The 22,317-nt window shown below is 40.8% G+C and overlaps 1 protein-coding gene across 11 annotated transcripts in view; it reads left to right on the top strand.

The window, feature by feature from the left end:
* TMEM164 (transmembrane protein 164) overlaps positions 1-22,317 on the top strand; it is a 173,176-nt gene that overhangs the window by 79,647 nt on the left and 71,212 nt on the right. For all 11 annotated transcript variants that reach the window (XM_065915537.1, XM_065915536.1, XM_065915525.1 and 8 more), the window contains one exon: positions 19,572-19,638. In XM_065915537.1, coding sequence (XP_065771609.1) covers positions 19,579-19,638 — 60 coding nt within the window. In that variant the 5' untranslated portion in view covers positions 19,572-19,578. The remainder of the gene's footprint in view (positions 1-19,571; positions 19,639-22,317) is intronic.

The following is a 22,317-nucleotide window of genomic DNA, read 5'->3' as shown; positions in this document are numbered from 1 at the left end:
CAGGTAGACAATCTAGCTTTTAAATCTGTTTTTAAATATTTTAGCTGTCAGTTCATCTAAAATTCATTTTGTGCATAGTATGAGATAGGGATGTAGAATATTTTTGCCCAAATTGTAATTCATTTGAGCAGTATTTGTTGATTAACTATTTCCCTATGGTTACTGCTGTTACATTTTTATCGTACATAAATTCTTATATATGCTAGCATAGGGGAGCAAAATTTGCTACCCCGTCACTTTTGCATGAGGATTAATTTACGTATGTTCTTAGTTTTAAGATTAACAGAAGACTCAGAAAGTCTTTCTTTTTACCTCCTTCTTAGCTGCCTAAAGTATAATAAAGGGCTTATTTTTGACATAGTGCCCTCACCAGAGATAATGTACAGAGGATGAGCTAGGTGTGGTGGAGGAAACTCTGAGTTTTCTCTGTGTCTCATTCTCTTCATGGCCCAGCAAACATTTGTTTACCAAACGTTTGTTTTCCTATCTCCATTTGACTTGCCTTTCTCCCCTTTTTAAGTCCCAAACCCCTACCTCTATCATCCTGTTTTGTCTTTATTTATGTATTTTTATTGAAATATAGTTGACTTAAAATGTTAATTCCTATTGTACAGCAAAGTGATTTGGTTATGCACACACACACACACACACACACATATTCTTTCTTAATATTCTTTCCCATTATGGTCTATCATAGGGGATATTTTGTAAGTTGGAGGATAATTGTTTTACAGTGTTGTGTTAGTTTCTGCTGTGCAATGAAGTGAATCACCTATGAATATTCATATATCCCCTCCCTCTTGAGCCTTCTGCCCTGCTCCGCATCTCATTCCTCTAGGTCATCACAGAGCACCAAGCTGATCTTCTTGTGTTCTACAGCACTAGCTATCTGTTTTATACATGGTCGTGTGTATATGTTAATACTACTCTCTCAGTTCATCCCACCCTCTCCTTCCCTCGCTGTGTTCACATGTCTGTTCTCTAAGATGGTGTTTACGCTGAGGGTTTCAGCTGTTTTGGCAAGTTACTCAGTTCTCCTGAGTCTCTCCCTTGTATACATGTCCTTAAACATTTTTATGATTTTCTCCTGTTAATTGGTCTCACGTCAATTGAATTCTTAGACTAGCCAGAAGAACCCAGAAGGGCAGAGGAAAATTTCTTCCTCCCTGACACTGAGGTTTATTTGGATGGCTTGTTATCCTGTTCTGTCAGTGTCTCTGTTGGGTTTGCCACCAATTTCAGACTCTTGTATTTGCAGCAGCTAGCAGGCCAGATTTCTCTTCACCATTCTTCCCAGACTATTACTTTACTCACACTTTTTTCATAACACATCTGAACCATTTTTTTTTCCTTCCAGATGAACTTAAAATGCTTTTGTCAGACTCTTCCCCCAAATCCTGTTGTTTTGATTGGAATTACTTTAAATATAGAATTTCATTAATGTCCTTACCATAATGAGTCTCTCTAAGGAAAGACAAGGTAGATTTCTTAGTTTATTCAGGTTTTCTTGTATGTTATTTAGAAGTGTGTGCAGATTGTATATCCCACAGATTTCTTATTAATGTCATTTCTGGAGAGTTTATAGTTTGTGATATGATTTATTTTATGTTCAAATTGATTATTACTGGTACATAGGAAAGATTTTGATTTTATGTGTTTATTTTATATTTGACCACCATGCTTAACTCTTCTAGTAGTTTTTCAATTTCTTCACTTTATTTTGGAAATTAAGAGTATCAACTCTGGTATGATAACTTGGTCTTCTTTTAAAGAGCAAAACTTTTTTCAAGCCTGATTGTTTTAGCTAGAACTTCCTGGACAGTGTTAAATGATAGTAGTATTGGCAGGAATTCTTGCCTTGTTTCTGATTTTAATGGAAACGTTCCTAGTGCTTTCACTTTTAATTCTGATGTTGGTTATTGGTTAAAGTTAAACATCCTTTATAATGTTAAAGAATTATCTTATTTTTAAATCACCATCCCCCCGACCCAGGAATGGTTGTTGAATTTAGCTAATGGTTTTTGAAAATCTATTGAGAGGTTCATTTGGGTTTTCTCCTTTGATCTCCCCGTTTCATCTGTTATGTTAATAGATTTTCTAATAACAACCTTTGTCACATTTCTGTGGTCAGCTTTCCATTTCCTCTGCGTACTTGGGAGAGGTTTAGATTTGGCCTCCGCACTATGAATTGATATATTTTGCTTTTTGCCATCTCCAATGTGAAGTTTAATTCTACTGCTACAATATTTTTTGTAATTCTTCCTTGGTTTGCTAAACTTTCTTTTCTGTCCAGTTTTGTTATCTTTCTTTCTTGATATGTTTTATTCCAATGGCTTTCTATACTTGTTTTCATATAGTTCATGTTTTCTCGTATTCTCTTGAGGATGCAATTTTCTAAAATTTTCTTCTGATTCCAACACTAAATGAAGGCTTTTGTGCTTCCTCCAACTCTTCAGAATGCTATACATTTCCTTTCTGCTGCTAGAGGTTTTCATAGGAAGCATGCAGTTTGTGGTGTATGTTGATGCATAGTTAAAGGAAGATTGATTTAGGCTTTGTTAAAGACATAGAGTATGTGGATTTCATTTGACTCTCCTCTTATTCTCTTTGGTATTGGCTAGAACCCCTTCTCAGCCCCATTCCTGGTGGCCAGGTTGATGCACCAAGCTTCCAGCCTGTTTTGCAGTGTCTAGCAGCTTCATCGGAGAAAGCAATGGCACCCCACTCCAGTACTCTTGGCTGGAAAATCCCATGGATGGAGGAGCCTGGTGGGCTGCAGTCCATGGGGTCGTGAAGAGTCAGACATGACTGAGCGACTTCACTTTCACTTTTCACTTTCATGCATTGGAGAAGGAAATGGTAACCCACTCCAGTGTTCTTGCCTGGAGAATCCCAGGGGCGGGGAGCCTGGTGGGCTGCTGTCTATGGGGTCACACAGAGTCGGACACGACTGAAGCGACTTAGCAGCAGCCGCAGCAGTAGCAGCAGCAGCAGCTGCAGCTTCATCTGGTGGATTTTGCTGGACCCATATGGAATCCCTTATTCCTACTTATTAGATTCTCTGACGCTCTGAACATATAAACTGGATGAACTGCAGCCTCCCATATGCATTGGTACCTGAGTTTTACTTGTGAAGTTTGCCATTCCCAGAAGGCAGTGTAAAAGCACCAAAGCGATCACTTCATCCCTTTTGGTTTATGGGAGGAGTCTCCGAATGGATATAGACCGACTTGGGGAGTTGTTGATTTCCCTTGCAAATGGTAGCCCTGGAGTGGAGGCATGGCTGGTTTTGCCAGTTATGAGATGAACTCTCCATTGCTAAGCTGTGAGGCTGGCTGTGGTATAACCACTCAGTGTTTTACTGTCTTGTTTCAGATTTCTGCTGCAAGACTTGACCCCAAATTGTTTTTTCCTTATTTCAGCATTAGTTTTAATGTTAATGGAGATTTCTCCCAGATAATCATAGTAGGATGCCCATCAGTCTAAATTTTAAGTAATTTGGTGGAGTTTTATCATTCTGTGTATCTTGATATGTATTTTAGTGGGGGAGATAGGAGAAGCTGTGTTAGTAGTAGTTAAGCAAATACTATTTTAAACTATAAATCCAATGTGTGTGTGTGTGTGTGTGTGTGTGTGTAAATACTTTTTTTTTTTTTTTTAATTTTGGTCATGCTGCCTAGCTTGTGGGATCTTAGTTCCCTGACCAGGGGTTGAACCCATGCCCTTGGCAGTGAAAACATGGAGTTCTAACCACTGGACCACCAGGGAATTCCTTATGTTTTGGTTTAGAGCAGAAATCAGCAACCTTTTCCTGTAAAGGGCCAGATAGTAAATGTTTTGGACGTTGTAGGTGATCTGATCTGATCTTTGTTTTAACTCCATAAGTACTGTTGGAGCTAGAAAGTAGCATAGACCAGTACTGTATGTATACAAATGAGTTTGGCAGTAAGTATTCTAATCAAACTTTTCAAAAACAGGAGGACCAGCTGAAAAAGTTCTGGAGATGGGTGACGGTGATGGTTGTACAACACTGTGAAGGTACTTAATACCTCTGAACTATATACTTAAAAATGGTTAAGATAGGGGCTTCTCTGGTGGCTCAGTGGTACAGAATCCACCCACCAATGCAGGAGACTCGAGTTTGATCCCCAATCTAGGAAGATTCCATATGCTGTGGAGCAACTCAGCCCATTGGTCACAGTTATTGAGCCTGTGCTCTAGAGCCCAGAAAAAGCAACTATTGGCCCCAAGTGCCACAACTACTGAAGCTTGGAGCCCTTGAGCCTGTGCTCTGCAACAAAAGAAGCCACTGCAATGAGAAGGCTGTGCAATGCAATGATGAGTAGCCCCTGCTTGCTGCAACTAGAGAAAACCCCAGGCAGCAACAAAGACCCAGGACAGCCAAAAATAAATAAATTTTAAAAATTAGCATACAGAAAGAGAGAGGAAAGAGGAAATTCCATGCCTACAGTAAGAGGGGAACTTTGCTCGAAGCTTCAAGGCAGTGAGACAGATTTCTGGAGTAGCAGTTAAAAGGCATATCAGAGTTAGAGGGGGGTGGAGTTCGGGAACTTCACAGTTCATCCTCGTAATAGCATCCCATGCTCTTTAAGAATAGAGATACATAGAGCTGACAGTCACACTTTTCGGTATAAGGATCAGAGCAGGGATTTTTTTGTCCTTGCGAGGCTTGGGGAACCTCTGCAGCTGTCACAAGGGTTCATATCAGATGCAACTGAAAAGCCAGCCCGGCCTTTGTTCTTTGTGAGTAGTGATGCTTCCTGTAGATGACCTGCTCTCTTCCCAAGGCTGGAAGATCCTGGGTTTTCAGTTATTAACCACAACAGGCTCACTAGATAAAGAGAAGCAGCCGCTAGTCTGAATCGGCTGCTATGGTGCCTCTTTACCAGGATCTGCCACTGGGATTTACCCATCAGCTGGAGACCAGGACCCTTGGCCTCTGGAAACAGTGCTGCCCTTGGGCTCCAGGCCACATTTCCTTCGGTGGTGTGGACAGACTCCTCCTCCCCAGCTCTCGCCCTGGCAGCCCTCAGCTTTTCCCAGACCTGGAAACAAAGAGCCTAAAGTTTAGCCGTGCATGGCCTCCCATCTCCACAGGGGAAGCAGGTGTGTCTAATGCTGTTCTTGGAGCAGAGTTAGCATACCCACATCCATTTACACGATCCTCCCCGTCTAAAGAGCTTCCTTGGTGGCTTAGACGGTGAAGAATCTGCCTGCAATGGAGGAGACCCAGGTTCAATTCCTGGCTCAGGAAGATCCCCTGGAGAAGGAAATGGCTATCCACTCAAGTATCTTGCATGGAGCATCCCATGGACAGAGGAGCCTGGCAGGCTACTGTCCATGGGATTGCAAAGAGTCAGACACGACTGAGTGACTAACACTAACTACCCCATCTGAAGGTGATGCTGGAGGAAGTCTAAGAGGTCTCCATGGCAGCTGAGTGGTGGGGCTGGTGCCGCAGGACCACCAGTCACGGGACCTGCAGGTGTGGCCAAGAGCAGCCTTGGGCAGTGCTGGGTGGTTTGAGAGCTTCCTGGTCTCTGTTGGAATCTGTTCTCCAAGCCGAAGGAAGGTGTCATCATCACTGGGTGTCCAGCACTCACTCCCCCTGCCCAGTCTCCATGGATCCCGCCACCATAGAGGGCTTGAGTGCTGGCAGCCTCTTAGTTTTCAGCTTGCTCTTTGGCATCCAGGCTGCTGTTTTTAGAAAAGGATGGAATTCTTGGTTTCATAAGGGGCTAGGAGCCCACTGGCTCCATGGTAAAGAATCCACCTGCAATGCAGGCGATGCAGGTTTGATCCTCAGGTCACGAAGATCCCCTGGAGGAGGGCATGGCAACCCATTCCAGTATTCTCACCTGGAGCATCCTATGGACAGAGGAACCTGGCGGGCTGCAGTCCATGGGGTTGCAGAGTTGGACACAACTGAGCAGGTACACATGCACACACAGAGTGCTCTACTTAGAGAAACCAGCCTTTTGGGATGCTGCTCTCTCTGAGCTGGGGTATTTTGAAGGAATAGACGAAGGAAAAGGAAACTGGCTTTGGGTTGTTATCAGGTAGCTTAGCTGCCTTGCAAACACCCACTGCTTAAGGTGCCTGGTTTTCTGATTGTGCACTCGTGAGGGTGGGAGTACTTATGGAAGGAGTCACTGATCTGTGCACTTGGAATGGCAGAGAGCTCTTCCCCTACCCCACCCCAGGTGAGAAAATTGCATAGCTTGGAGCTGGCCTACGTCTGTACCTCAGAAAGTATAGGGTATGGGGATCCCCGCCCCTGATACTTAACCCCTTCAATCTGTTTGTTTTCATGTACGCATGGGGGTAGTGGATCTTTGATGCAGGAAGAATTATTTGGTCATGAGTGTCTGCTGACTCAGTCTGGAGAGGCTTTTAAAGGAGATGAGATGAAATTTCATCTGTGCCACAGAGAGCAGGGGTGGGGGTGCATTGCTGGGTGGAGAGAGGACTGTAAGCCGGGTGTGAGCCAAGATAGGTGAGGGAAGCATGGGGGTGCATAAGGGCAATTAGGACAACCTGACATGTGATCTTGGCATTGCAAGATTGATGCCCTGTTGGCCTTGTGGCACACGATATTGTGAGAGTTCAGTAGCCTTGTGACCATCTCTTTTTCTAGATCCCATTCCAATTTTTAAGCAGCAGGATTCTCCCCAGAGACTCCTATCTCTAGAACTGTCCTGAGTTCATGAGCTTGGCTCAGGCTGAACCTGTTGTAATATGACTGGTTTCGCCATCTATCTCAGCACCCCCTTTCCCAGTGTGCAACAGACCAGCTGCTTCAGAACCCCCAAAGGAACAGCCTTTTTGCATCTTCACCTGGTCTAGCTTTGGACTTATTCCTGAAAAGGGTGTTTGGGAAGCTGCCTCTGACCTGAGCAGCTTTCTTAAGACTCTGTTCTGGGCGAGGGAGAGGAAATCCTACATATGAATGCTGCTGATGTCAGCGGGAAAGAGATCAGGAACCTAGAAAATCCATAGTAAATAAGCAGCGATTCAAGGAGCCCAGTTTCCTTTCTGATGCAGAAACTTCTCTGGTGTCTTCTGTCCTGGGAGCCACTGCCAGGTAGCTACCTTGTGACTATACATATTTTTCCTTACTGCTCTTAATGCTCAGGAAGAAAGAAGGTGCTTTCAGATTATTCACAGCTCTCCTTCCCTTCCATACACAGCAGAAGCAGCCTTTGTCTCCATATGTACATACTCGGTTTTGTTCTCTCCTGGGGACTTTGACTTCTACAGTCTTGGTCCAGAATTTCTGATTCAGCATTTTCATTTCCCCAAATTCTCTCCTGAAGTCTCTCTGAAGGTTTTTGGAGCAGGGACTGCTTTTGTTTTTTTATTTTTTCTTCCTCCCTGGGCTGTTCTGCTTTCAACATGTGTTTGGGTGTATACTATTTCCTGGTAAAAGCAAGGCTGGGGATACAGATGACTTTTCCCATCTGGGGAATCATGGAAAAGAGTTCTTAGCAGAGGAATGGGGACTGATCATTTTTGGGCGTCTCTGTTAGCTCACGTAGTCCTTTTGGAAGCCAAATTCAGAACCTACTCTGCTAAATATTGGACAAAGTAATTCTAAGAGGGAAAATTCATACAGCATAATAGATAAGGTTTAGGTAAGCTATGTAGGGGTTGTGCAGTGGGTAATGAAAAAGTAGGGGGATTTCACTGATGGTCCAATAGTTAGGATTCCATGCTTCCACTCCAGGGTGCAAGGGTTCAGTCCCTGGTCTGGGAACTAAGATCCTGCATGCAGTGTAGTGCATCAAAGGAAAAAAAAAATGAAAGAAAAGTAAGGAGACATGAAGAAGAATGTTTCATTCTCATTATAAAAATAATCCATGCTCGCTATAAGGAAAACATCAAATGTTACAGAAAATAAGAATAACTGAAATTCCTCCATTAATGTGTTGGTGTAGTTTCCTCCCAGTCTTCTGTGTATATATGCCTTTTTTTTTTTAATTGAGATTATTCTATACATGCTGCTTTGCAATATATTAAAAGCTAATATGCCATGATTATTTCCCCATGTTATTAAATATTCTTCTAAACATAATTTCTAATGACTGCATTGTATTTCATCATTTGAATGGACATAATACAATGTATTAAACCGTGCTCTGTTATTTGACATTTGGTTTGTTGGATAGATGTGATTTGATGAAATCTTGAAGAGAACAATGGAAGTAGATGGCTTATGTTATAGATGTGGTTCTGTTACTTCTTAAACCTTCTGAGCAAGGCTTAAAGTCTTAGCATCTATTTCCTCATTTGTCAAAGAAGGCCAGGAATAGTAACTACTTCTTGGGTGGTGACAGATGAGCGATGATCCATGTGAATCTCTTAGCATGAAACCTCACATAGACTAAGTAATCAATAGGTATTAATAATAACAGAATTATCCTTGTTCTGATGCTTTACCATATGTGTACTTACTTCACTGTTAGACTTAGGATCCCAGGGAAGGAATATTGCATTTACACAGATAAGTAGAATTTCAGAATGAAAACTGCCTTCAGATAAGTAACGCCTTTTATTAGGTGCCTTACAGATGGAGCCTTTGGCCAACTTCCTGAAATTCACAGGAAGAAAGTTTTGGCGCCTCTGCAGTTGTGTGGCTCTATCTGGTTCAGAACAAGGAAGTGGGAAACCACCAGTTGCAACCAGGAAGTTATCTTCCTGCCCACAGGCCAAGCCAGCTAAGCCTTCCTGTTGTACTTGTTTGTTTTCCTTTACTTGTTTTTTATTTTCAAACTTTTATTCTGAAAATTTTCAAGCATATTGGATGGTGAACAGTATGCCAAAGACGGGTATGACCTCCACCTAGATTCAGTGATTTTGTCATGTTTTCTGATAAGCACGTTAAAAGATGTTAAGACTTTAACTGCATTTCCTGCTATGTGACAGGCTTGTGCTGTGGGGCCTCACATAGTGGGCAAAATGTATGCACTGTCAAACCAAGGGCTTATGGAAACAGGAGGTCAGAGTGTAATGACCCTAGGCTCTGGGGTGATGGAAATATATCTATTGTTTTTATAATACAAATTACAGAAAGCGAATCTCAACATAGTTCCTGGATGAAGGGAAAAAAGTAGATCCAGACTCCCATCAACATGACAGTGTATAACTTCCTTCTAATATAGTCATATAATTGAATAATTTACAGCAGTGAAAAACAGACTACATGTGTCAGCACAGATAATTAGAAGAAACCCTGTTGAATGAAATGTAATTTGCAGAAGGGGATGCATAGACACACAGAGTATATCATTTATCATTTATTTAATGACTAAACATAAAATAATAATATATATTGCTTGTGGATATATACAAGTTTCATAATATATAAAAACATCAGAATGACTCCCAGCACTTTCAGAATAAAGGCTCCATCTGGTTAAGGAATGGAAGAGATGGTGTTCAGGAAGGTTAAATGAGACTTCAACCAAACCAGTAATGTTCAAATTTATTAAAGTGAGATGCTGGACACAGAAGTTTTTATTATATTTATACCTTTCTGTATGTTGGGAGATTGCAACTATAGAGTTATATGCAGATCCCCATTGCATGGGGTATTGGTGCTCCTAACCCCACACCTCATATTGTTCAAGGGTCACCTGAACTTTTGTTAATGATTTCTAACTTTATCCTGTTATGGTTAGGGAAGATACTTTGTGTAATATCTATCTTTTAACATTTATTGAAATAGTTTGCCACCTGATCTATGGTCTATCATGGAAAATGACCCACATGCACTTGAGAATAGAAATTTTGTTGTCAGGTAAAATAAAGTGTTTGTTATGAAAAAAAAAGTGTTTTGTCATAAAACACTTTACAAAACAAAGTGTTTGTTATAAAGTATATGTTTGTTAGATCTAGTTGGTTATTGTCTCGTTCAAGTCCTCAAATTTCTTTTCTTCTGTCTGACTGTTCTATCTATTGTTGAGAGTGGAGTATTGAAGTCTACAACTCCTTTTGTAGAACTGTCTATTCCTTCTGTCAATTTGGTCAATTTTTGCTTCATATATTTTGATAGCCTGTTATCAGGTACATAAATGTTTGTAATTGTCATGTCCTTGCTGTATTGAAACTTTTACTAGTAAGTAATGTTCTTCTTCATCTCTTGTAAACTCTTGATTTATAGCTTTTTTGTCTGATTTTATTATAACCACTTCTGCTCTCATTACCGTTTGCATGGAATATCTTTTTCCATCCTTTTACTTTCAACCTATTTCTGTCTTTGGATTTAAAGTACATTATCTTGTAGACAGCATATAGTTAGATCATATTTTTTTTATCCATTCCACCAATCTCTGTCTTTCATTTGGAGAGTTTAATCCATTTACATTTAAAGTTAATATTGATAAGCAGGGAATTCTGTCACTTTGCTATTTGTTTTCTATATATTTTATAAACTTTTGACACGTATTTCTTCTGTTACTGTCCTCTTTTGTGTTTAGCTGATTTTTTTGGTAGTGTAACAGTTTAATACTTGTTTCCTTTTACATGTATTCTTCAACTATTGGGTTGGCCAAAAAGTTAATTTGGGTTTTTCCATAAGCTGTTATAGAAAAACCTGAATGAGTTTTTTTGGGAACCCAATATTTTCTTTGCAGTTATCATGAAGATTACATATAACATCCTAAATTTATTACAGTTTACATTGAATTTGTATTAGCTTAATTTCAATAATCTACAAAAACTCTGCTCCTTTACAGTTTCATCACCACCCCTTTAAGTTAGAGATGTCATAAAATTATATCTCTATACAAATATGCCCCCAAACTTAATCATTTTACATGCATTAGTCTCTTAAATTATATAGGAAGCAAAATGTGGAATTATAAACCAAAGTAATAGTAACACTAGCTTTTAGACTAATGTGTTTTATAGAAATGTATTACTGTACTAAATCATGTAGATAAAATTATTCTTTCAAACTGTTGTTACACTAATGCTAGTTTTTATAATTACCCATGTCTTTTCCTTTATGAAGATATTTATTTCCTCATACAGCTTTGACTTACTGTCTGATATATTCTTTCATTTCAGTCTGCAGGACTCCCTTTAGCATTTCTTGCAAGGCAGGTCAAGTCATAACAAACTCCCTCAGTATTTGCTTTTCTGAAAATGTCTTATTTTCCCTATTTTGAAGGCTAACATTGTTGGATACAGGATTCATGGTTGACAGGTTTTTTTTTCCCCTATTTAGCACTTCGAATATGTATCAGCCCATGCTTTCTGGCCTGCAAAGCTTCTGATGAAAAATCAAATTACAATATCAGTGTGGGTCTATTTCTGGACTGTTCTGTTTTGTTGACTGATATGGCTTTTCTTGGCCAGTATTGTATTGTTTTGATTACTATAGTTTTATACGTGTGTGTGTGTTAGTCAGTCATGTCTGACTTTGCGATTCCACGGACTGTAGCCTGCCAGGCTTCTCTGTCCATGGAATTCTCCAGGCAGGAATACTGGAGTGGATTGCCATTCCCTTCTCCAGAGGAACTTCGCAACCTAGGGATCAAACCCTGGTCTCCTGCATTGCAGGCAGATTCTTTACCATTTGAGCTACAGGGAAGTCTATAATTTTGTATAGTAAGCCTTAAAATCAGGTAGTGATTCTTTCATCTTCTGCTTTTTCAAAATTACTCTAGCTTTTCTTTCTTTGCCCTTTCATATACATTTTAGAGTCAGTTTGCTTTTGTCTACAAAATATCCTTCTATGGTTTTGATTAGAATTGAATTGAATCTATAGATAATTTTGGTGAGAATTGATATCTTTTTTATGTTGAGCCTTTCAATCCTTGAATACAGTATGTCTTTATATATTTAGATTTCTAATTTCTTTAATCAGTCTTTTGTAGTTCTTAGCATATAGATTTTGTACATATATTATTAGATTTATACCCAAGTATTTCAGTTTTGGAAGAGATAATGTAAATAGTATATATTTTTAAAACTTTGATTTCCAGTTTTACTGTGCTATTATGCAGAAATCTTTGTGTGTTGACCTTGCAATGCTTTAACTTAGCTAATTATATATTCATTTTAGCAACTAACCTTGCTCATCATGTATTAGTTTTAAAAACTTTTTTCTTGATTCCTTGGGATTTTCTACACATATAATAATTCTTTGAAAACAGGGACAGTATTATTCCTTTCTAATCTCTATTATTTTTGTTGTTTTACTGCACTGGGTAAGACTACTGGTATGATGTTGAATTGGAGTGCTGAAAATGGGCATTCTTGTCTTGATCCTGATGTTAATGGGGGGAGCATTCGGTCTTTTTGATTTTGGGCATAACATTTTTTAGATGTCCTTTGTCAGGTTGAGGAGTGCATGTGTGCTCAGTCATGTCGAACTTTTTGTGACCCCATGGACTGTAACCCACCAGGCTCCTCAGTCCATGGGATTTCCCAGGCAAGAACAGTGGAATGGGTTGCCATTTCCTACTCAAGGGCACCTTCCCTACCCAGAAATTGAATCTCCTGGGTAGGGAGATCTGCTTGATCTCCTGTATGGGCAGGCAGATTCTTGATCAAGATCTCCTTGATTTCCTGCATGGGCAGGCAGATTCTTTTACCACTGAGCCACCTGGGAAGCCATCAGGTTGAGGAAGTTCCCTCCAATTGCTAGTTTATTGGTTTTTTTTTTTATCATAAATAGGTGTTAAATGTTGACACATGCCTTTTTGTATGAATTGATATGATCATACACTTTTTATTCTTTACATTGTTAATTTGGTGAAATTCATTAATTGAATTTCACATATTGAATCAACCTTTCATTCTGAGGACAGACCCTTTTTGGTTGTGGAGTAGTGTTCTTTTTATATTGCTGCATTAGATTTGCTAACATTTTACTGAGGATATTTGTGTTCATGAAGATTTTAGTTTATTTTTAATTTTCCTCTTTCTCCTCCTCCTCCTCCACTCAACATCCCCATCTCCCCTTGCACCCACTCCTCTCTTGTTTTGGTGGTGGTTGTTGTTCAGTCGCCAAGTCATGGCTCACTCTTTGTGACCCCATGGACTGCAGCATGCCAGGCTCCTCTGTCCTCCACTATCTCCCAGAGTTCGCTCAAATTCTTGTCCATTGAGTTGGTGATAATGTCTAACCATCTCATCCTCTGCTGCCCCCCTTCTCCTTTTGCTTTCAGTCTCTCCCAGCATCAAGTTCTTTTCCAGTGAGTCATCTTTTCACATTAGGTGGCCAAAGTATTGGAGCTTCAGCTTCAGCATCAGTTCTTCCAATGAATATTCAGAGTTGATTTACTTTAAGATTGACTGGTTTGAGCTCCTTGCAGTCCAAGGGACTCTCAAGAGTCTTCTCCTGCACCACAATTCAAAAGCATCAATTCTTCGGTGCTATTTTTGGTATCTGAGTAATAATGACCTTGTAAAATGAGTTGAGACATGCTTACTCCTTTTCAGTATTCTGAACCAGATTGTATAAATATCTGGTAGATTTGGTTACTGAAGCCATGTGAGTCTTATTCAGAATATTTTTAACTACACATTTTTATTGAGATATAATTGACATATAACATTATATAAGTTTCAAGTATATCATATAATGGTTCGATATTTGTGTATATTGTGAAATGATCACCATAGTAAGTCTGGTTAATATCCATCACCACACATAGTTACTTTTTTTTTTTTTTCTTGTGACAAGAATTTTTAAGATTTATCCTGTTAAGCAACTTTCAAATATTCAGTGCAGGAACTATAGTCACCATGCTGTACATTATATCACCATGACTTACCTGTTTTACAACTAGAAGTTTTGACCTCCTTCAACCGGTCAAAACTGCACTACCATCCTCTGGCAACTACCAGTCTGTTCTCCAAATCTATGAGTTTATTATTTTGTTTATTTGTTTGTTTTTAGATTCTCCATCTAAGTGAGATCATGCAGTAATTTGTCTTTCTCTGCCTTATTTCACTTAGCATGATGCCCTCAAAGTTCATCCATGTTGTCACAAATAGCTTTCTTTTTTTGTGCCTGAATAATATTCCAGTGTGTGTGTGGGTACATAATTTCTTTAATAGAACTATTCAGGTTATCTGTTTCATCTTTGGTGAGTTTTAGTGGCTTGTGGCTTTAGAGGAAATTCTCCATTTTATCTAAGTTGTTGAATTATGTGCATAGAAATGTTTATAGTATATTCTTATTATCTTCTTAATTTCTGGGGGTCTGTAGTGATATCCCTTCTTTCCTTCCTGATATTGGTAGCTTTTGCATTCTCTCTTTTTATCCACGTCATACTGCCTAGAGGTTTCACAATTATATTGCATTTTTCAAAGGTGAACTTTTGGTTTCATTGATTGTATTTGTTTTTACATTCATTGATTTCTGCCTTTATTATTTCATTCCTTCTGCTTGCTTTGGGATTATTGTGCTTTTCTTTCTCTGGGTTCTCAAGTTAGAATCTTGGTTTACTGCTTTGAGATTATACTTTTTTCCTAAAATAAGAATTTTCTGTTATAAGGATCTTACACATTTTCACATGTTGTATTTTAATGTATTTTAATTTTTTGTTCACTTCAAAATATTTTATAATTTCATTTGATAATTCCTTTCTATAAATTTTCCTTTCCAGGCACTCTGTTCTATATCTTTAGATTCTTGGTTGTAATCAAGTGTTAAATTTAAATATACATCATCTCATGAGAATTTTGTAATAGCTTCATTTATTATGAATAATAATATGATATTCATTTACCTTGCTTCATTAAGGATTATAATAGTTATCATGTATTGAGTCCTTACTATGTCCTAAGTACTGTGTTGATCACTTTACATAGTCTTACCACATCTATCAACAATTCTTTTAATTGGTGCTGTTACTAGCCCCATTTTATTACTGAGAAAACTGAATCACATATTTTTTCTTTATTTTTTAAAGTCTTTTTATTATTTACTTATTCATTTGACTGTGCCATGGAGCATGTGGGATCTTAGTTTCCCGACTTAGGGGTTGAACATGTATGCCCTGTAGTGGAAGTGCAGAGTCTTAACCACTGGACCACCAGGGAAGTGCCTGAATCACATATCTTAAGCGGTTTGTCCAAAGTCACTCTGCCAGTAAGTGGTAGAGCTGGGATTTGAATGTAGGTATTACTTCCCTCTTGCCTGGAAAATCCCATGGACGGAGGAGCCTGGTATGCTGCAGTCCATGGAGTCGCTAAGAGTCGGACACGACTGAGCAACTTCACTTTCACTTTTCACCTTCATGCATTGGAGAAGGAAATGGCAACCCACTCCAGTGTTCTTGCCTGGAGAATCCCAGAGATGGGGGAGCCTGGTGGGCTGCCGTCTATGGGGTCGCACAGAGTCAGACACGACTGAAGTGACTTAGCAGCAGCAGTAGTAGCATTACTTCTCTGGTGGCTCAGACGGTAAAACATCTGCCTACAATGCAGGAGACCCGGGTTCAATCCCTGGGTCGGGAAGATCTCCTGGAGAAGGAAATGGCAACCCACTCCATTATTCTTGCCTGGAAAATCCCTTGGATGGAGCAACCTGGTAGGCTACTCCATGGGGTTGCCAAGAGTCGGACATGATTGAGCAACTTCACTTTCTTTCACTTTTGATTCCAAACAAAGTTCTTAACCATTATACTACTTTTCCTCTACATTTTTGATTTCTTGGCTTCTTAATAAGATTGTCAGCTTTCTTGAAGACACATACTAGGTCTTAATTATATTGATCTCCTTTTCTCTGGGCTTCCCTGGTGGCTTAGACAGTAAAGAATCTGCCTGCAATGCAGGAAACCCAGGTTCGATCTCTGGGTCAGGAAGATCCCCTAGAAAAGGGAATGGCAGCCCACTCCAGTATTCTTGCCTGGGAAATCCCATGGACAGAGAAGCCTGGTGGGCTACAGTCTATGGGGTCGCAAAGAGTCAGACAAGACCTAGCAACTAAGCGCATTTCTCTATAGTACCTGGGATGATATTAACACACAGTAATGGACAAATGGTTGTAGACAAAATTTAATGAAAGAACTGACATGACAGAGAATCAAACCCATAACAATCGCCATTTTACCCCAGGTTCTTACCAACTAAAATGACTTAGCATAGTATCCTACATAGAAACAAAAAAAGCTGGCAAAATATTTGTGACAATGGTAATGGCCAAGTGTTAGAGCCAGCCAGAAGGTTTGTAAGTGTGACTGACCTGGGGTCCATCTCCAGGCTCTACTGTATGCTTCTGGCCTTCAATCTGTCCTTTTGCTCTCTTTTGACCTTTTTGTCACACTTTGAACTTTTATAACAGTTAAGCTTTCCCCAATGGTTCATGATCCCTCTCCCCTTTTAATCTTGAGGCTTTTAGATGAGCTCTTCACCATTTATTTAAGAAACATATACCTGAGTCTTAACATATGCCATGCACTTTTTAAAAGCCCTTTATATATATCAACCACTTATAATTTTGTGAGTTGGTACTATTATTATTCCCATTGTACAGATGAGGGAACTCTCACTGGATGTTCTTTATTTTTTTCTGAATATTTTTGTTTATTTTATGTTTTGGCTCTGCTGGGTCTTCATTGCTGCATGGGCTTTTCTCTAGTTGCGGCGCATGGGCTTCTCATTGCAGTGGCTTTTCTCATTGCAAAGCACAGGCTCTGGGTTGCCCCAGCTTCCGTAGTTGTGGTGCACGGGCTTAGTGGATCCAAGGCATGTGGGATATTCCCGGATCACGGATTAAACCTGTGTCTCTTGCATTGGCTGGCAGATTCTTTACCACTGAGCCACCAGGGAAGCACTCTCACTGGCTTTTCTAATGGTTCATTATCCATTTCCAGTATCCAGTAGGTATCTGGGAGGCAGGCTAGAGGTGATACATAGCAAAACCAAAGTCTTTGACTCTGATCGGGCAATCATTTACTTGTTGGATTGTGCCCTGGGTCTGTAGAAGGCAGTGCAGCTGGGTAGTTGGGCCAGCTTTGCCACAGAATACATAAGGACTTCTGTTGCTCTTAGGAATGATCTCCCCTGCCCCATGGTCTCCTGTCTGGCATGCACACACACCACACACAACATTTGCAATGTTCATATCGTGGATTTGAAGTGCAGGATATAGCAGCAGAAACATAGCCTGGGAACTTGATGAAATCTGAATGTGACCTCTCCCTCTGCCCCTTATTATCTATTTGATCTGGGGCAAGTGACTTAATCACTTGGTGCTTTGGTTTTCTCAGCTATGAAGTTGAAAATGGTACTGATTATAATAAAAACCATGAAGATTCAATGAGATGATGTATTTGAATATTTAGTCCAGTGATTGGCACATGAAATTGCTCAATATATTGATGCATTAGATATTTTTTAAATTAGTGACATGTAAGATCTTTTTCTATATTAAGGATAATTCACCTTTTGGCCTGTATGTAGCTTGTGGAATTGAATTTTGAGGACTCAGAACAAGACTTGTCTTTATCTAGGTTGTTTATTTTGAATCTTGATGTTGACTTTTATCTTCTTTATCTTTGGCCATTCATGGGCCTTTGGGATCAGTTCCATCATCCTCAGGATTTAAGTTTTGGTGCCTTGTGTAAATGACATTCTTTTAAGGCCAGTGGCAAAGCCTGGTACCTCTACTATCAGTGAGATTTTTTTCTCTGCCAGGGTGAGTGTTTTTGCTGTGCCTGTCACTTAGGAGTGTCCAGGGGCAGAGTTAGGCATGTGTTACTTCACCCCCTTAACAGCTGCAGAATGGCTGTTAAGGACCCCTGCTCCAGGCATTGAGGCTTGAGCCAGAGTTTTCACCAGTTTCTGAGAGTATGAGGTGCCTCCTCGAAAGACTCCGTTTTAAAAAATGTGCCAATCCAGGGAGGCAGGAGTGACATTGCATTGATGTGCCTCCTCCCTTTTATGGATCAAGCTAAGCCCTCTTAAACTGTAGGACTGCTGGTCTGGCATGGCCTAACAGCAAGCTCCTGACAGTTATCCCCTGAAAGCTCATTAAAGCTGGAGCTGGGGATGAAGAAGGTGGTACGAGAGACCCCTGAAAACACAAGGAAGGAAAGTGACACACCGCTAACTCTTTACTTGAGGTCATATTTGCAGTGGAGGAAGGGAGGCGGGCTCTGGTGCAAGATAGCGAGGTGGACATTCGAGTTCAGAGTCAGATGAACCTGGGTTTGCATTGTGACTCTGCTACCCTATGGCGTTGATGAAGTCACTTCACTTTTCTGAGCCTGGTTTCCTCATCCACAAAATGTGACGAATAATTGTACCCATCTCATAAAATTGCTGTAAAAATTCAGTTGGAGAGTTTACCTAAAGCAATTACTTAGATACTTGCCTGGGATATGTTAAGTGCACATCACCATCATCACAGCATTGCCAGTAACAAGCAGCTGAAAGAAACAGACTGGGGTAAACCAAAAGCAGCCTTGGTTGGGGCTTGTGTGGTGTCCCATTGGGGACTCCTTACAACATGGTCTCTTAGTCTTAGGCACAGGTCCGTGAGTTCCAAGAGAAGAGCTCATGTTCTTCTAGGTCCCAGTCAGGGCACAAGAGAGATCCTAGTTATCTTGAGACTGCTGTGAGTGTCTGTGTGTGTGTGAGCTCGCAAGAGTGAACTTGAGGTCCAGAAGCCACGTTGACTCAGTGGTGGTTGTACGTGACCCATCAAATTAGCTTTTCTTCAGGAGGAACAGACTGTCATTCTTTGCTTCTCCCTCAGTCATCAGGGACCACTTGCCTTGAATGATGAGGAAAGCTGCTTCAGCCTAGTCCCACAGCTCACACAGGTGGAGTTTGTTCCTGACCTGCTTGTTCTTGACTTATAAAGGGTTCCTAGCATGTGTTTTAACAAGTCTGGATTTGGGAAACAGGATCACTACCCAGTGCTGGAGACCAGTGGTTTTCTCCTTTTCTTTTTCGTTTTGCTTTCTAGTCACAGAACCCAGTATGTAAAATAGACAAAAGAAAGCTTGGAAGGCTGCCACTTCCACCCCAAAGGTGTTTCTAAGAAAGCGAGGGAGCCCATTTGCGAAACACTGAAGTTGTCTTCCTGGGTTGTATTTGCTACCATTTTCCTGCCTAGGTCTCTGTTTGGGGAGGAGGATGGGACCTGGCTGTGTAAATAAGCAAGCTGGCTCTGAGAAATAGGTCTCTACTATAATAACACAGTCGTGTAATAACACCTGGCTCCCGCAGTGCCCCTTTGTTAGGCTGCCTGAGCCACAGCAGTTGGAGCTGAGATTGGGACGGACCGAATGTTTAGGGAGCCCAGAGCTAATTATGCAATGAAGTGTTGTAACCAAAGCCTGTTCACCAAGCGTTTAGGGGATTTTGAGGCGGCACTGGTGCTCTTCAGAACATTTCAGCTAATGCAAAATGTGCTGCTTTTCATTTATTACACATGTGTGCCAACTCCAGTGTTCTGTTTCACTCACACAACCTCTTGTATACATGCTCTCCCATCTGGCATGGCATAACCTGACACATTTTTGTCTGCCTCTGCATCACAGTCAGAGTATGACCTGCACTTTATCTTTTTTCCTCTCCAGGCTGCAGATGCACATGTTGAATGGAGCTCTTCTTGCTCTGCTATTTCCTGTGGTGAATACGCGTCTGGTAAGTGGCCCCTTCTAGAAATATACCAGCAACATACAAAATGGTATTTGCTTGCTCCTATGTTATCCAGAGCTTGTCCTCATCCTTAGGTCATGTCCTCATGTGAGTTTTTATTTTTTTAATCTTTTTTATTAAAGTATAGGTGATTGGGAATATTAGTTTCAGATGTATAGCATAGTGATTCATTGTTTTTAATAGGTTAAGCTCCATTTAAAGTTATCATGAAATATTGGCTATATTCTCTGTGCTATGCAATATATCCTTTTAGCTTATTTATATTGATCATGGTAATTTCTACCTTTGGCCCCTCTGTGTAAGTTTTTACATGTCTACACATTCAATGTTGAGATTTGATGCAACCCTGTTTGGATGTAATGGAGCTTGATGAGGATGAGAGTATGGTATGGAACTCGGGGGCTTTAGTAAGGGTTTAGGCCAGAACCAGAACAGATCAGAAAAGCCTACAAAAGCTTTTGGAAGGGTTTGGTGAAGAGAAAGGAGGCCCCACCCATTCAACCAAAGCTTCCAGGTGTTCCAAGGGCCTCCAGTGTGGATTCAGCCACATTAGTCCAGAATAATCTACTGGGGAGCCTCAAAGGCAGCCTGCTTTGCCAGAGACGCCTTTGGGCAAGAATTAGATTTCTTCCCTGTTGTCCCAAAGCCACAGAGAAGTCTGGCCCACACATCCCGCCAGTGGCTAGCAGGTAAAACCCCACTGTGGCAGGTGGCTGGGTGCTAAACCAGTACAGAGAGAAGTGGGAGTATAGGGCTTGAGTGGCCAGGCCCTGTCCTTAGACTCCCATATGTGTGGCTGCAGAGGGATTAGCAGGCTGGCTGAGAAAACTCAGGGCAAGAACTCACACATGAAATACTTCCTTCTGCTTTCTGTTTTCAAGACTTAAATTTGCCTCATGTGTTAGTATCACAGTTTAAATCTCAAAATGATCATCATTCCTCTTTGGATAGCATTTCATAATTTACAAGGTCATTTCAAATAACAGTTGGGGGAGGTAGCTATTAAGTTGTGTGAGGGCCGAGTCTTATAGCCTCTTGTTATAGAGGAAGAAACTGGCGTTCAGAGAGTTCATCAGTAGAAATTCTTTTCTTTCGTCTGTCCCTCCTTTGTCCTTCCTTCCTTCCTTCCCTCTCTTTCGCCCTCTCCCCCTTTCCGCTTCTTCCCCTCTCTAATGGCAGATTTGTTATTCTATTTGTTATGACCCCCAGTACTTTCTAAATAAATGTCAAGCTTTAGTCAGCCAGCTTATCAAGAATGTCCAAGTGACTTTCCTTAACATCGAAATTTCTTTGATGAACTCTGTGTTAACTAGCGATTCCAGTCACTCTGGTAAATAATCTCGTATTCCTTTTCAAAAATAAAAGCTCAGGGTGGTGGCTCTGTTTGCAAATGTCTTGACAATTGGCTTTGGTCTGGCTACTTTAAATGGCTGGGACCCCTCCTAGGCTACCCTGACCTTCAGGACTTTTTACTTTGCAACCCCTTGAGCTCAGATTGACAAAATAAGGCACAGGAAGGTAGGCAACTCTGTAAGCCTGATGATCTAATTAGGCAGGAAGTCAATTCTGGACATTTTTTGCCCTTTCTTCCTTCTTGGCCCTTGATGCTTTTTAATCCTCTTTTTCCTCCGTAGCTATAATGAGGAAACAAGGAAAATAGAATGAGCTAATTGGTGTGTATACCAGTAATACAAACGTGTATACACTCATATATAAAGACAGTGAGGGAGTTAGAGGAAATTTCCACAGTCAGCTAAAGGATGTGGATCATCAGTGAATTTCCACGTGGTCTTCTGCTCTATGCCTTGTTGGCACTGGGGCTTGCAGCCCAGCTAAAAAATGTCCAGCTCCAAGTTCCTCCTGGTTCTTGATCTTAGAAGCTGACACCTTAGAAGAAAGAAGATTTATTCCAATGGCCCATATTACAAGTAAGTACTCTTCACTACCAGGATTTCAGAGTAGGTCTCTTTCTGACTTCAGATGAAGTGCCTTAAGGGCAATTTCACTTTTGTTTCTTTGAGGGAAGGAGGGGAAATGTATCATGGAACTATTATTTGATTATCAGAGAGGTGAAAGCTTGTCTGAGCTAATCTTCTAGAGGGGAAACTTGTGCTTAGTCGCTCAGTTGTGTCCGACTCTTTGCAACCCCATGGACTGTAACAGCCTGCCAGGCCCCTCTGTCCCTGGGAATTTTCCAGGCAAGAATACCAGAGAGGGTTGTTGCCATGCCCTCCTCCAGGGGATCTTCCCAACCCAGGGATCTAACCCAGGTCTCCTGCATTGCAGACAGATTCTTTACCATCTGAGCCACCAGGGAAGCCCAGAGAGGTAACTTAGATGGATAAATGACTTGCCTAAGAAGCCAAGGTGGATGCCCCTAGAACCCAGGTCTCCTAACTCAGACTTCAGAGCCCATTTCCTTTGTTTGATTGACATCTAGGGTGAGTTTGAATATGAATGATAGTGAATTAAGACGCTGGAGATGCTACTTAGCTTCTCTCCAAGTAGAAGAGTTGGGTCATAGGCTTCTTTGATAAGTTGATGAGGACTATAGAGCCTCTTCCCAGATGCACGAAGACAAGTTTGCATACAATTTCAGGAGGGACACAGACCGCCACCTCCTGCCCCTTTCTCCCAGAAGCCCATCCATGGATTCCTTGTTGA

Source organism: Muntiacus reevesi, chromosome X (genome assembly GCF_963930625.1).
Source record: "Muntiacus reevesi chromosome X, mMunRee1.1, whole genome shotgun sequence".
NCBI classification, from domain to species: Eukaryota; Metazoa; Chordata; class Mammalia; order Artiodactyla; family Cervidae; genus Muntiacus; species Muntiacus reevesi.
Note: the sequence above shows the minus strand (reverse complement) of the source record. Positions and strands in the feature narration are given on the sequence as shown.